Source organism: Calidris pugnax, unplaced genomic scaffold, assembly GCF_001431845.1.
Source record: "Calidris pugnax isolate Ruff unplaced genomic scaffold, ASM143184v1 scaffold56, whole genome shotgun sequence".
Lineage (NCBI taxonomy): Eukaryota > Metazoa > Chordata > Aves > Charadriiformes > Scolopacidae > Calidris > Calidris pugnax.
The window spans coordinates 7,507,782-7,521,030 of NW_015090839.1; the positions used below are offsets into that span (position 1 = coordinate 7,507,782).

The 13,249-nt window shown below is 41.7% G+C and overlaps 1 protein-coding gene across 13 annotated transcripts in view; it reads left to right on the forward strand.

The window, feature by feature from the left end:
• The first annotated feature begins 760 nt into the window (after positions 1-760).
• Positions 761-13,249, forward strand: part of RALGAPA1 (Ral GTPase activating protein, alpha subunit 1 (catalytic)) — a 123,929-nt gene continuing 111,440 nt past the window's right edge. For 4 of the 13 annotated variants that reach the window (XR_001412007.1, XM_014941778.1, XM_014941781.1 and 1 more), the window contains exons 1-4: positions 761-1,121; positions 10,757-10,867; positions 11,401-11,450; positions 12,948-13,005. Coding sequence is in view for 12 of the 13 variants with exons in the window: in XM_014941778.1 (XP_014797264.1) it covers positions 1,016-1,121; positions 10,757-10,867; positions 11,401-11,450; positions 12,948-13,005 (325 nt within the window). In the remaining variant the exon portion in view is untranslated. The remainder of the gene's footprint in view (positions 1,122-10,756; positions 10,868-11,400; positions 11,451-12,947; positions 13,006-13,249) is intronic. The other 9 variants (XM_014941779.1, XM_014941780.1, XM_014941783.1 and 6 more) reach the window with 3 other exon arrangements.

Genomic DNA, 13,249 nt, shown 5'->3' on the forward strand with positions numbered 1-13,249 from the left:
CTTTCAATATTATGAATTCAGCCCTCGGCAGCAGAGTTTATATGGCACCTCGTACGTGTCCCTGGTTGTTGTTGTGGCCCACCACTGGCGAGGTGGCCAAACACCATGCCTGGACCCCGCTTCTGGCTTTGTGGTAGGACCAGCGTGGTCGTGCAGAAGGGGCAGGCAGAAGAAACGAGGCCACGCCAGACCCTCGGGCTGGAGCCGGCTTCCCCCGATGGCCCGGTCTCCGTGCCAGCCCTGCGGCCGAAGGCGCAGGCAGGGAAAGCGGGTACCGGGGACCGGGCAGGGGCTGGGGGTGAGGAGCGGCCGGTGCGGGAAGAGGAACGTCGGGGCACGGCGCTGCCGGTTGCACAACTGAGGCATCGTGAGTAAAGGTTTGGAGTCGCCGCCTGGGCGAAGGCGGTCCCCGCCTGGATGTTATCTCCTGTGCTGTACAGCCAGAAGTAGCCGTGGAATGGGATAAATTTATATATTTCACGTATAAACCGCTGAAGCGCAGGTTCCCGCACTTTGCCCAGAGGCTCCTCCAGCGACCCCCCGGCTGCCCCGCTCCGGTCCCGGCTCCCCATCCCTTGGCGGGGACACCCGTGACAGCCCCGGGCAGACGCAGCGGCCCCTCCCGGGCCGGAGGAAGGGAGGAGCCGGGTCCGCCCGCCGCTCTGTCTGTCTGTCGGTCCGTCCGCCCGCCGCGCCTCGGAGGTGCGCTGGGGAGCGCCGGCCGTGACGTCACGGCGCGGTTGCCATAGGGACGCCTGGGGTCGCACCTGACGGCTGTCGTGAAGCAGCGGGAGGAGAAGGAGGGAAGGGGGAGTCTAGGCCCGGCCCGGCCCGGCCTCCCCCCGGGCCCACGGGGAGTTGGCTCCGCGCCGCGTCCCTCCACCCCCGCCGCATCGCAGCCGGAGCCAGGAGGAGGCGGCGCTGCCGCCGCTGGCTATGTAGGGGCCCCGGTGCGGGCGGATCCGGAGGCCGCTGTCCGCCTCTGGAGCGCGGCGCCGGGGCCGGGCCCGGCGGGATGTTCTCCAAGAAGCCGCACGGAGACGTGCGAAAATCCACGCAGAAGGTGCTGGACACCCGCAAGGACCCGCTTACCCGCCTCAAGCACCTGCGCGTCCTCATCGGTGAGGAGGGGGGGAAGGAGGGAGCGGGGGGAGCACGGCCCGGGGGGTCCGTCCGGCTGCCGGCCCCGAGTCGCGGCGGAGGAAGGACCGGGAACTTCGAGGGACCGGCGGGAGGCGGGCTCGGGGCTCTGCTGGGCGAGAGACCCCAACCGGCCCACCCTCCCCACGGCACGGCGGCCGCAGGGAGGGCCCCGCGCCCGGCGGGGGCCGTGGGAGCCGGCGGGGAACGCCTCGCTCCCCGCTGCTGTACCGGGGCATGTATATTTCCCTCGCTTCGCTCCCCGCTGTTGTACCGGGGCATGTATATTTCCCTCGCCTTTGAAGGTCGATTTCATTTGGCAGCCGGGGATGGAGGCGAAAAGCTGGTGCGCTTCCCCCGTGAATTATTCTCTGGAGCTGCATAAATGCTGCTAACTCGGTAGGCTTGAATAGAAGCGGCTGGTGAGCACTAATGGTGCCTGTGACTCCCTAATCCATTTCCCCTAAATGCTTACGGTAACAACTTCTGTTCGTGTTTGTGTTCAAGGTAAGAGCTGCAACAATAAGTGCTCACAGGAGTACATGAGCATTCACACAGCTGGTCTGAAGGCACTTTTGGTTTGCCAGCACTTAAGTACTGCTGCAGTCCCATGTGAGCAGCTGCTTAACCTGGCCAGTAAATTAGGCAATTATTGTATATCACCACAAGTTCTAATGAAAAAGCAGTGGAAAGAAACCCCAGAGTTAACCATTCCAAAATACCTGTTAGTTGCATGTGTTTGTAAAAAATCTAAGTCATTGTCGTTAAAGTGTCCTTGGAAAAAGAAGTTTGCTCCGGAGCGTCTTTTGGGCTTTTCAGTTCTGTAAATGCATGTGTTACTTCTGACAGTTTATCAACACACGAGCAGGGCAACTGCATTCTGTATTTAGCGCAGAGCACTGAATGGATTATTTTGGGTTCTGCCCACAGTTTGGGGGTATTTAAGTACTTTATCTTTGGCCTCCAAAGCTTGATTCTTTCCTTTCAAAGGAAAATGGTTGTTGCTCCCTTTTTCTTTTGTATTGGGGTTTGAAGGAACAGGTGTTCCTGTATGGTGGCATCTGCTGCTGCATGACTTACTTCCTGCAACGTAATTATTTAGACTTTTGAAATAGAGAATAGTTGGGCAGGTAGCTATTCAAAACACTTGAGTAGTCAGATGTATCCTCTTGCCTCATTCAGAATGTTGCCACTCTTAACTAGCTGTACTGAGCCAGTTGTGGCTTGCTTTATGTTGTTTTATTTTTAGCTACTTCATCAGTTGAAACTTAAGAGGAAAGAGCGTTCTAAAGAAACTAAGTACCTCTCTGAATTTAGGTTTCCTGGCTAAAGTATGCTGAATATTTCTAGTTTTGCTTCAGTCTGCAAAACAGTCTGTGTGATTTTTGAGCTGATCTGTTCTAGATTTGGTATTTCTGTTGCTTGTCTTTTATTTATAAGATTTTCCTTCAGCTTAGTTAGTACTTGGATGCATTCTGTAAGATGCAAGCAATGAGCTCTGTGTCTAGCAGAAGTTCTTATCTAATCTAAGGTTTCTGCTTGCTGGCTGTAGGACAGACTAAATCTGCTGGGGCATGTTTTCATGTGGTGGCCATTCCCCTTTTGCTGAGATATATGCACATGCATATATCTCAGCCATTGAAGCACAGCTCACACATCCTTTCTCTGAGTTTGGGAGAATACAGCGTGTGACTCTGTAAGCAGAGGAAGATATAACAGTACTCTTCAGCTCGTCTGTCTTGGATGCATCTACAAGATATTGTCATTATGCAGATATTCTTAGATGCATGAGGTACAAAAACAAGGTCTTTTTTTGGGGCAGGGGAAGTAGGATATTTTTCTACATATTATAGTACAAGAGAAGTACATAGCAGGTTACTTGAAGTGTGTCTCCTGCTGTGATCACCTCCTTGTCTTATTCCTTAAATTTCTCTGTTCCCTAAACTGGCTTTCAAAGCATGAGCTGTGTGCCCTTTCTTCTCCAGTTGCTTCTTTGACTCGTCTGCAGGATCAGATTAAAAAAATGGTGTGCCCACGTACGAGTGGCTGCTGCTTGAGGTGGCTTCGCATGCGGCACCATCCTGCAGCTTGAGCAGCGTGGTGCTGCATTTTCCTGTTTATCTTTTTTCTTCAGTGACAACTCCCCTAGCATAATAATTGGCGTGTTTCCATGTGCTCAGGGGAGCGAAGCTGGCTATTGCCAACAGACTATCCGAGGGGAAAAGGCAGGAAATCTCAGTTCAGCTCTGTTCAGCATCTTCATGAATGAAAAATTATTTGTCTTGTTTATTGCTCTTAGCCCCTGCATATTGGAGGCTAAAAGACTATCCAGGAGAGAATTCTCTGCTGTTCCACATCCAGGAGAAGGAGAGAATTTTCTCTTGTTTTTAAACTTAAAGTCCTTTCAGTAGGCCTGCAAGGTGTGTTGGACCAGTGTTAATTTCTTTTTGCTGTGCTTTTTAGTTGTTGGTTCAGCAGTGATACACTGAAGCATGACCTTGGATTCATGGTTAAGACTTGAGGGGAGGAAAGGGCGTACCAGTTCATTTCCCTCTATTTTGTCAAGACATCCAAAGCAGTAATTCTCCAGTAAGCTAAAATAATGGAATAGTAATGAAAAGAGGCAGAATGCTTGTGAATTATAGGTTGCTCGTTGTCTATTAGCTGAAGAGGAGAAATCTAAAAAACTTTGTTTGGTGAAAGATTGATAGTTGAATCCTGCAAGGCAATGGTGCAAGTCAGGCATCATCAAAAATATTTAGGATTGTATAATGTGGTTGTTAGTAAAGAGCAGAAGAAACTGACCAATTTCAGACAACCCTAATGTGAAGCTGAGTGAATGCATAGTACAAAGACAAGGGACGTTTATTTTTAACAAATTAAAAAGTAGTATACATTAGATGGAATTATTTAAATATCTTCTACAAGATAACTTAGAATGCAGTGAGTTGTGTCATTTTTCAGGAAAAAGTATCTTGTCATTGGTGATAACTCGGTTTAAATTTAGTAAAAAATGCGAATTAGTCTGACTGCATAAAGAATATAGAAAATACTGTGTTTTTGTGAAACAGCTGTGTACCACTGCATCAAATATCACTGCAGCTGGAGTCAGGGTATAGAAGATTTAGAGATGGGAATGGTTCAGATGAAAGTAACAGGCCCTGTTGTAAGGGAGGCCGCCAGCCCCAGTTACCGCAGGTGTGATCACCAAGGCTTTTCCAGCCAGATGGAAGTGGAGGCACACAGTGTACCTTACAGAATTAAGTATTCCCTGCAGAATGAAGCCTATGATTTTCCAGGAAAAAAAAAATAAATTTAGCAGTCTTCAGTGAATTAGCAGCTGATTGCAGTTTTTAGGATCGTTAAGAGGAAATAATATTGCATTGTTCTTATAATCAGTGTTGCACTGTTTAATCAGACTTCAACATTAAACTAAAATTTTGTGGTCTTAAAATGGTAGTTCATAAAAGTTTGCTCTAATAATTCTTCAAGTATCAAAACATGCCTCATTTGTCCTTTTGTTAAAACAGTGCTTTGAGAACTCTGTAAATTATTAAGGCAGCTAGATACGTGACCCTTTCAGAATGTCGTACCTTAACAATATTGACTTCTTGTTTTCTAGTTTTGATATAAAATACATTGCTGCTACCTGTTGAATATGTAGTTTCAGTCAGAATTTGTAAAAGTATGTTTTTTGTTTTTTGGTTTTTTTTTTTTAAATCTCCAAATATTTAATAATTTCTGCAAAATCTTTCTATGTGGAAGCTAGTCAAATGAATATACTTTCAGGGATAAACTCTTAAAAGAATTTCTTCCTTCTTTGTGTTTTTGTAGAGCAGAAGTCACAGGCCTGTAATATGTTAGTCCAGAGTAAAGGAAAAAGGAATATATTGTTTCTCATAAATTATTTTATTTGCATCTGATATCTTAAAAATGCACTGCTTGTGTCTCTGGAACCATGGAGAGAATGCTTGTAAAATGTAATGCTGAGAGAACAGAGTATTTGAAGTGTGGGCTGATTATTTTTTTTTCTTGTTTTGTTTTGCTATTCTTGTTGGTTGTTAGCGCTTGACATCTCATGTAAGTGATCTCTGAAAGGGAAAAGACAAGCTATACCGGACAGAATGAAGCAAGCTGCATCGGATATCCATTCTGATATATTGTTTAATATTAAACAATATACTTAAAGAGAGATTGCATTTGCCTAAAGGGATTTTAATTTAAGAAATCTATTTCACTGGCAGTCAGCCCTAATGCTTCAGCTGGATGCCGTTCATTGGTGTTGTACATCATCAGCATCACTCATTACAGTGTCAGTTATATACGATAATAAATGAAAAATGTTTTATGGTCGTTAAAGTGAGAGGCGAGTGAGAAGCTACAGCAAAACCAGCTGCCTGGAATTTTTTTGGGAGATTACTGTTCCAGAAGTTTCTGTGGATGTGCAAGGCTGTATTATTTTTGGCAAGAGTTGTAGATTTTTTTTTTTTTTTTTTTTCCTGATAATTCTAACTGCAGAGGACATGTCACTGCTGTAATTCATGGATTTGGCTGGGGGTTGAGCGCAGTTTAAGAAATCAGACTTGATGTTCTGTCAGTCTTGACTAAACCCCAAACCGATTCTGCTCTGTTTTGGCCAGGAGGAAAGGAGGAAGAATTACTTGGCTTTGGGATTTTGGCTAATGTCACACTCAAATCGCAGAGAGTGGCAGTGGGCAGTGCTGTGGGCGTGGGGGCGTAAGGGCTGGAGTCACATCAAAGCCAAAGGGGCAGCTCCAGCCGCTTGGATGTGAAGGAAAGGTCCGTGTAGGTTTAGCTTGTGGCAGTTTGGAATGAAAATAAGTCCATTACTATGGAAGTGTTTGAAGTTCCTTAAAGAAAAACTTAAGTCCTAGAACATGCGTGAGTTGTTATGCAAGCATTTTTTAAAAGTTCATGAGCGTAACCCTTCTGGAGTCTGCAAGCAACCTGAAAGAATTAGCTTGGAGAGCTGTCAGCTGCCTCTGCTCATTCCTGTAGAGCACTGGTGTTGAAATCTGTAACAGTTTGTATGTAGATAATGTTCGTTGATGCTGTTAACCTGCTTATTTATTTGTGATTTTTTTTTTTTCTTGGATATTTGTGTCTAAAAGATGGTGGTGATCAGACAAGTTCAGACTTGTCTGATGCTAAATAGAAGTCCATTAAAAGATTTCTTGAAGTGTGTGCCTTTTTCAGTACCAAAAACCTCAGTAATATTTTCTTTGACAAAATTACCTTTTAAAAAAAAATGAATTGTTTTTGTTAAATAGGTGTTAGTGATCTGAAACAGTAATGGCTAATGTGAAACCCTTGTTTAATAGATCTGCATTTGTAGCTCACTATTTGAAACGCTGTGGTTTGTCATCAGGTCTCTTTCACGTTGACAGTCTGTTAACTATGCCAGAGCCATCAGTTAGTTCCGGAGGTTTTCCACTTAACCTTTCTAAATGACATGCTTTTCTATTAAAGAGACTGTGCCTCCGTACTGTTTTGCTATAAAGTAGACATTAAATTTTCCAGCTTGGAGAATTAAGAATGAGTAAGTTTTGTTGGCTGTTTTGCTTGTATGTTAACTGAAATTGAGGGCACTTAGAAACCTCTTGCTTTCTAAGGGCACCAGTTTGTTATGAGAATTGATACTGAACCCTTCAGTCTATAGCGGGCCTCCACTTACAGAAATAGAACTAGAAGCCTGGCTGTCTTCCAGGTCTTTGTTTGCTGCAGTTGTCACTTGTATTTTATTTTGGTTAAGGATGAGGGGAAAGTGACTTAAAACCCATTAAGTGTCAGAATGAGACAGGATAATGTTTTTGTTATGCTATGTGCTGTAGCAATTTTATGTATAAACATACTATTAAATCCTGAAACACTTAAAATCAAAGGTGAAATTAACCACAACTGGGTCTGTAATGGTGTAGACTGTTCTGTTAAATGCTAAACATGGTAAATTACTGCAGTGCTGTGTGTGAACTGGTGAATGTTAATGTTCTCTTTGGAAAAGTTAATAGATACCTAAGATCTGGTGTGGTGGTGTTTCAGTTTTAAGTTCAGTATTTTGATTGTTCACCTCGTAAAGTTCTGTCCTGTGAAGAAAGTTCCAGGTTACCTGCTTTATAATATTTTAATTTCATACAGTGGGCAATCATCTAAATAGTACAGATGCGTTCCCCTTGCTATCTCAACTCATTTATAAATATGTAATAGTTTTATTTAAGTAATCTGTATATATTGTCCTATTTTTCCCTCTCCCATTCTAAGAAATTTTTCTAACTATTTTATACAGTGACAGAGCTATTTCTGAGTCCTCCCTCCTCCTTCCCAATCTGGGCATAAGTGCCAAGAACACAAGGAATACATTAGTTTTAGTTACATGAATCTGTGCTAGGAGAATACAACGTTCTTTTGTTTAAAAATAAATAAAAAAATGAACGGTAAATTAGGGAGGAAAGGCAGTTTCTGCATAATCCCACTTCATGTAAAAACAAGGCTATGTCTCCCTTCTTAAAAAGGCAGAATAGATCAAGTAGCTAAAGCAGCCAAGCAACTTCCTGCAAATTCCCAGTTCAAGGTTGTGTGAAAAGGACACACATATGCTCCTCTTAGAGGAAATGATTTTTACCTCTGTATGCAGCATTCATGATACTTCGGGAGAGCATAGAAAAGAGACAATGACCTAGTGTTGAAGAAAGTGGTTTAAGATGAGAGAATTTAAGAACTCTATCTTTAGTTGATCACAAGGATGAAGGTGAACTAAACATTTTAGAAACACTCAATAGGGAAAAAGTATTAGATTCTTGATTAATGAAAAAGGCATTAACAGCGGCGAATAGCTGGACTTTTTGTTTTGGTTGGTTGGGGTTTTTTAAGTATTATTTTCATGTAATTGCCCTTAAATAAAATGTTGTGGTTTTGTTTTGTTTTCTTCCATCTGAAGCAATAGAACCTAGAGCAAGAATCCACTTGTTAACTATTTGTTTGAATGCCCAAAACTTGCTTTTGTTTATGCCACCAAGTGTTAACAAGTGTTACCTTAGGAAGAAATCAAGGTGAAACAGACTTGCTAGAAAAGTTGTGAACTCAAGGAATCTTTGACTTTCATCCTAATCTTCCAAAGCTATAGCTGTCTTCTGAAGGTATGCTCTGGTGTTAATTGGGAGTCAATAACAGAGGTCTACCAGTGCTGCTCTGAGTCTTTTCTGAGGTGATTAGCACCACATTGCCCTTAAATAAATAAATACGAAGTAAATAAAAAAGACCATCGTCTGAAATTCCCCCGAGACAGAGCTCTGGAAGGGCAGAACACCTTACCACAGTGCCACTTGTATGCATGTAAGTGTCACACAGTAATTATATGGTAAAATGAGAATCACCATTCAGCTGGTTATGTGGGTAAGCCTTTAAATAGTCTCTTGAGGAATCTAGGAATAGCTTGTCCAAAATAGCTTGTCCAAACTATTGTGTTAAGATTGAGTCTTCTTTAAAGAATAACTTTGGTTTGGGTTTTTTTTTATTTGTCTGCTTCAGAGCTGACCCATGTTTGGGGAAAGAACAAGGGCTATTTCTGGAAATGAAACATTTAATATGCCTGCAAAAATGCAACATTCCTGCGTGTTGACTGGCAGAGACCCTGTTTAACTGCTGCTGATCTCTTTAGTAATCAGGACTAGTGTTCTCTGCTCCTTCACATCATGTGAACCATTCCACTGTTTTCTGTAACTCTGTATAGCAGTTAAATGTATGGGATTAAACATTTTTGTGCCACCCTCGTGTCTCCTGAAAGTCTCAATCATGGCTTTCTTTTCCCTTTAATCCTCCTGTCTTAAAACCTTCCAATTTGCATCTTGCTGTTATTTTCATGTCCATAGTCTAGAACTTGCTTAGGGTTCTGCCCCGTGAGTGGAAGTGGACATAATAGTTGTGGCTATGCTCTGTCACAGCTCCCTTTCTTGTCTGCTTGCCCTGACCTCCTGAAAATCGTGGTTTAGTTTGTTTAAAGTGGAATTTGTTTTTCTTGTCTGTACTTTAATATTTTGGGCTCTAAGCTCAAGCTGCAGGTCTGTAAGTGGTGCAGCAGTTTCTGCAAAACTGGCAGTTAGCTAATCCTGGAGATTACCTAACCTGTAGATTACCAATCCGGTAGATGGTCAGGCACACACTTGCCACTGTGCACCACTATGTTTATTACTGGCTACGATGCCTTGCTTTCAGAGTTGATCTCAGCTGTTAATGTAGCACTGTCTTCTCCAAGAGCACTCTGGCTCCACCACCCTGATTATGCAAGATATTGGCAGAATGCTGTGATACTGCAAAAACTGAACATGTATTTGAAACTTTTATAACAAGGTTTGTCATAAAATTGAGTTGGGCAGATGTATAGAACTACATAATAAAATAGAATTGAAAATATGCCATGCTTCTGGCCATCTTTTCAACTGATTGTTTCTTTCTTTATACTCTACCAGTTGTATATCCAGACATGTGAGATAAAGATTGACATAATTCTGAAATGATGATCCAGAAAAGAATTAGAAGGGGACTTAAAGCTCTGCCTGCAGTGAAAGATGATGCCTCAGTGTATAGAGCTGGTGAAGGGTATAAAGGTTTTTTTTCCCTCACCTCTCTTCATGTTTTTTGGGTTTTTTTTTTTGTTTGTTGTTTGATGTCCATATTCTGAAAGGGGAGAGTTTTGCCCAGTAAAATACTGTCTCCCTATTCCTCTGTGCTTCCATACTGTTGTTCTGTCCACCTAGTTTCTCTAGTCTAATGTAGGTAAATAACAGGACAGGGAGTGTCATTTGGTTCAGTGTGTACTAAGGCTTGAAAGAATTGACTGTTTTAAACAATCAATTTAATTTTAATCAATTTAATCTAGGTAAATCGTTATGTATTTCTTTAACTGGGAACGTGCACAAAACTGTCTAGGGGGGCTGTGGGAAGCAAGTCTGGAAACTTCACTGGGATGCACAAGAAAGCACGTCCTGTCTACGCTCGCAATGATATTTCCACCTGTCTCTGGTCTCCTGAGACCACACAATCAAAGGAGCATGGGGGACTGGGTCAGACTGGAAAGGAAAGTACATATTGGAACTTGGAGGCAGCAGTGGGAATCCAGTGCAACTGTTTGCTTCCTCCCAACCTGTTTCTCTACAGAGCAGAGGCACATCCTCACTTACCATCCTTCTACTTTCTTAAACTTAGTTCTGTCTAGTAATTACAGTTGGGGACAGTGATGGCCTTTCTGTTCTGGAGTTTGGGCAGGGTCATTAGCTTTATTTCTGTTAAATTTTAACAATTAAACCAGCATTCATTTGTATAGTTCTAGTCCTGGTGAAATTCTGTTTCATCATTGGAGCTTGCAGCCTTCACTGCTGTGCAAGAAGGCACTGCTTCCTGTTTTAATGCAGTAAGTGCTTATGGTGTCCCATATTGAATTTCTTTAGCTTCAGTTTGAAAGAACGAAAACTTCAAGAACTTCTTTGCCAATAATAATTTTTCTTTTAAATATCTTCAGTTCTTACTGCTGGATAAAGGTATGCAGTGGTTGAGTCTAAATATTTGAAAGAAATAAAAAACAATATTCTGTTCTATTTTTCAGAGAATGCAGAATCAATTGATCTCAAACAGTTTTTCGACCTACATTTCTCACATATATATTATGTGTTCTTTGAAAACTTTGTGACTATTGAAGTAGGCCTTAAACAAAAAGGTAAGTATTTCAAATAGAACAGTATTTCTGTGTCTGTGCTTCTGTGTTTATTATAAAATAAAGCAGGGTGTTATAAAAAAAGCATGGTGTCTTTGGTCACAGATGACACCACTAGTTGTGTAGCAATATCTGTAAGCACTAACATTGCAAAGAAAGGCAGAGCAATTAGATGTGTCTGCCATGGAGGTGAACAAGGAGAGTTTATTCTCTGATAGCTGGTTTTGCCCTTTTGCAAAGTGGTGATTCTTAAGGTGTTATACTTTCTGTGTTCTCTATAATTATTCTAAGTTTTATTTAAGAAGATACTGTGTAGCTTAATCTCTACCAGCTGTTGATGCCATAATGGAAAGTAACTATGGTAAACTGTAACTAGGAAATATACTTTTTTTACTTGCAGAAGGAATGCAGAATAATTCTTGTGGTTGTAGAAATGCATGTTTTTGCTTTAGACATCTAAGGATCTCTGTCAGTGTTCATTACATTTTGTTTTGATAATGAAACTCTGTCTTCTATTTATTTTTAATTGCATCTAGGTCACAAGTCACAGAGAGAAGAATTAGATTCTATTCTTTTTATTTTTGAGGTAAGATAACTTGAATATTCCTGTATGAGTTTTTTACTTTGAATTAAATCCTGTTGAATAATAACAGCACAGCTATCCTACAGTTGCCTGGAAATACACGTTATGCTTAACTGCCTTCCTTATGCTTGTATATATATGTTTTGTGTGAAGAAAAATTTGACTTGCAGTTTTGCAGGAAGATGTCTAACTGGAAAAAGATGTTTTCTGCATCTGCAGATAGTTCATTACTTTGTGGTGGTGGTCTCTCCCTTTCCCCACCATGTATTGTACACTTTGAAATTGTTATAAATGCAATCTCTGATTAGTTGGGATCTTTTGATTGCATGTTATCATAGAATAGTTTCGGTTGGTTGGAAGATGATCTTTAGGAGATCATCTAGTCCAACCTCCTCTGCAATGAGCGGGGACATCTTTGACTTGATCAGGTTGCTCAGAGCCCAGTCCAGCCTGGCCTTGAACCTTCCCAGGGATGGGGTATCTACCACCTCTCTGGGTAACCTGTATCAGTGCTTCACCACTCTAATTGTAAAAAATGTCTTCCTTGTATCTAGTCTAAATCTGCCCTCTGGGCTGCGAGCACACATTGTCTGCTCATATACGACTTTCCATCCACGAACACCCTAAGTCCTCAACAGGGCTGCTCTCAATCCCTTCATCCTCCAGCTTGTACTGATACCAGAGGTTGCCCTGACACAGGTGCAGGACCTTGTACTTGGCCTTGTTGAACCTTATGAGGTTCACACAGGTCCACTTCTTGAGCCTGTCCAGGTCCCTCTGGATGGCATCCCATCCCTCAGGTGTGTCAGCCACACCACTCGGCTTGGTGTCATCTGCAAACTTGCTGAGAGTACACTCGATCCCACTATCTATGTCATTGATGAAGATAATTGAACAGTACTGGTCCCAGTGATTTTTCTCATAGTAGATTACTGCTGCAGAATTGGTTTTTATAGATCCCTTTTATTTTTTAAAAAGATTTATTATTTGAAAATAGCATTTCACAATATCCTTAACAAAAGCATATAATGAATTGGAAACTAATTTAATTAAATAAAATAATTTCTGAGTTTAGAATGTCAAGGTTTCGTTTTTCCTTTTTGATGGAGGCTTCTAAAATATGTAGAGCTGAATACAAATTCAGTATTTTTTGTTTTATATTTTTAAGATACATTGGTGCTTGAAACTGTAGGGTAGCTGTTGCAAGGAGAGTGAGTCTGAAGACAGCTGATTAATTTTTTCACCGGATCCTACATACCGGTGTATTAGGTGCCCCGTGCTTTGGAAGCAGTTGCACAGGCTTCTAGAGGGCCAGGATCAGAATTTCTCTTGGGAAATCAGATTATTTACAATAAGAGAGGACAGTAATGCTTCCAAGGAAGGCAGTGGAGAAATTTAAGTTCCCCCTTCATCTTCTGATCTGTGGCCTTTGTGCAACTGCTCTTTGATCTTCCGAGTGTGATATCTGCAATAGAGATCCCTGGGTTCTGTTTTTTATAGAAAATTTTGCAACTTCTCCCAGAAAGGATTCATCAGAGATGGCAATTTCATAGTATTGGTAAGTAGATTTTCTTTTTTTCTTTCTCTTTTTTTTTAATCTTATTTTTTTATCAGTAGCTATTAGTAGTTTGTGCTGTTCATTTCCTTAACCTTTAAGTGGCATAACAAGGATAGAGGGATTATGGTCTTGAAACTCTTGCAAGCTAGACAAAGAAAAGAAAGAAAAGAAACAAAAAACCCCACCAATGTAATGAGATGCTGTTCTAGGTAAAATTAAAGCTGCAAATCTGGAAATAGAACAA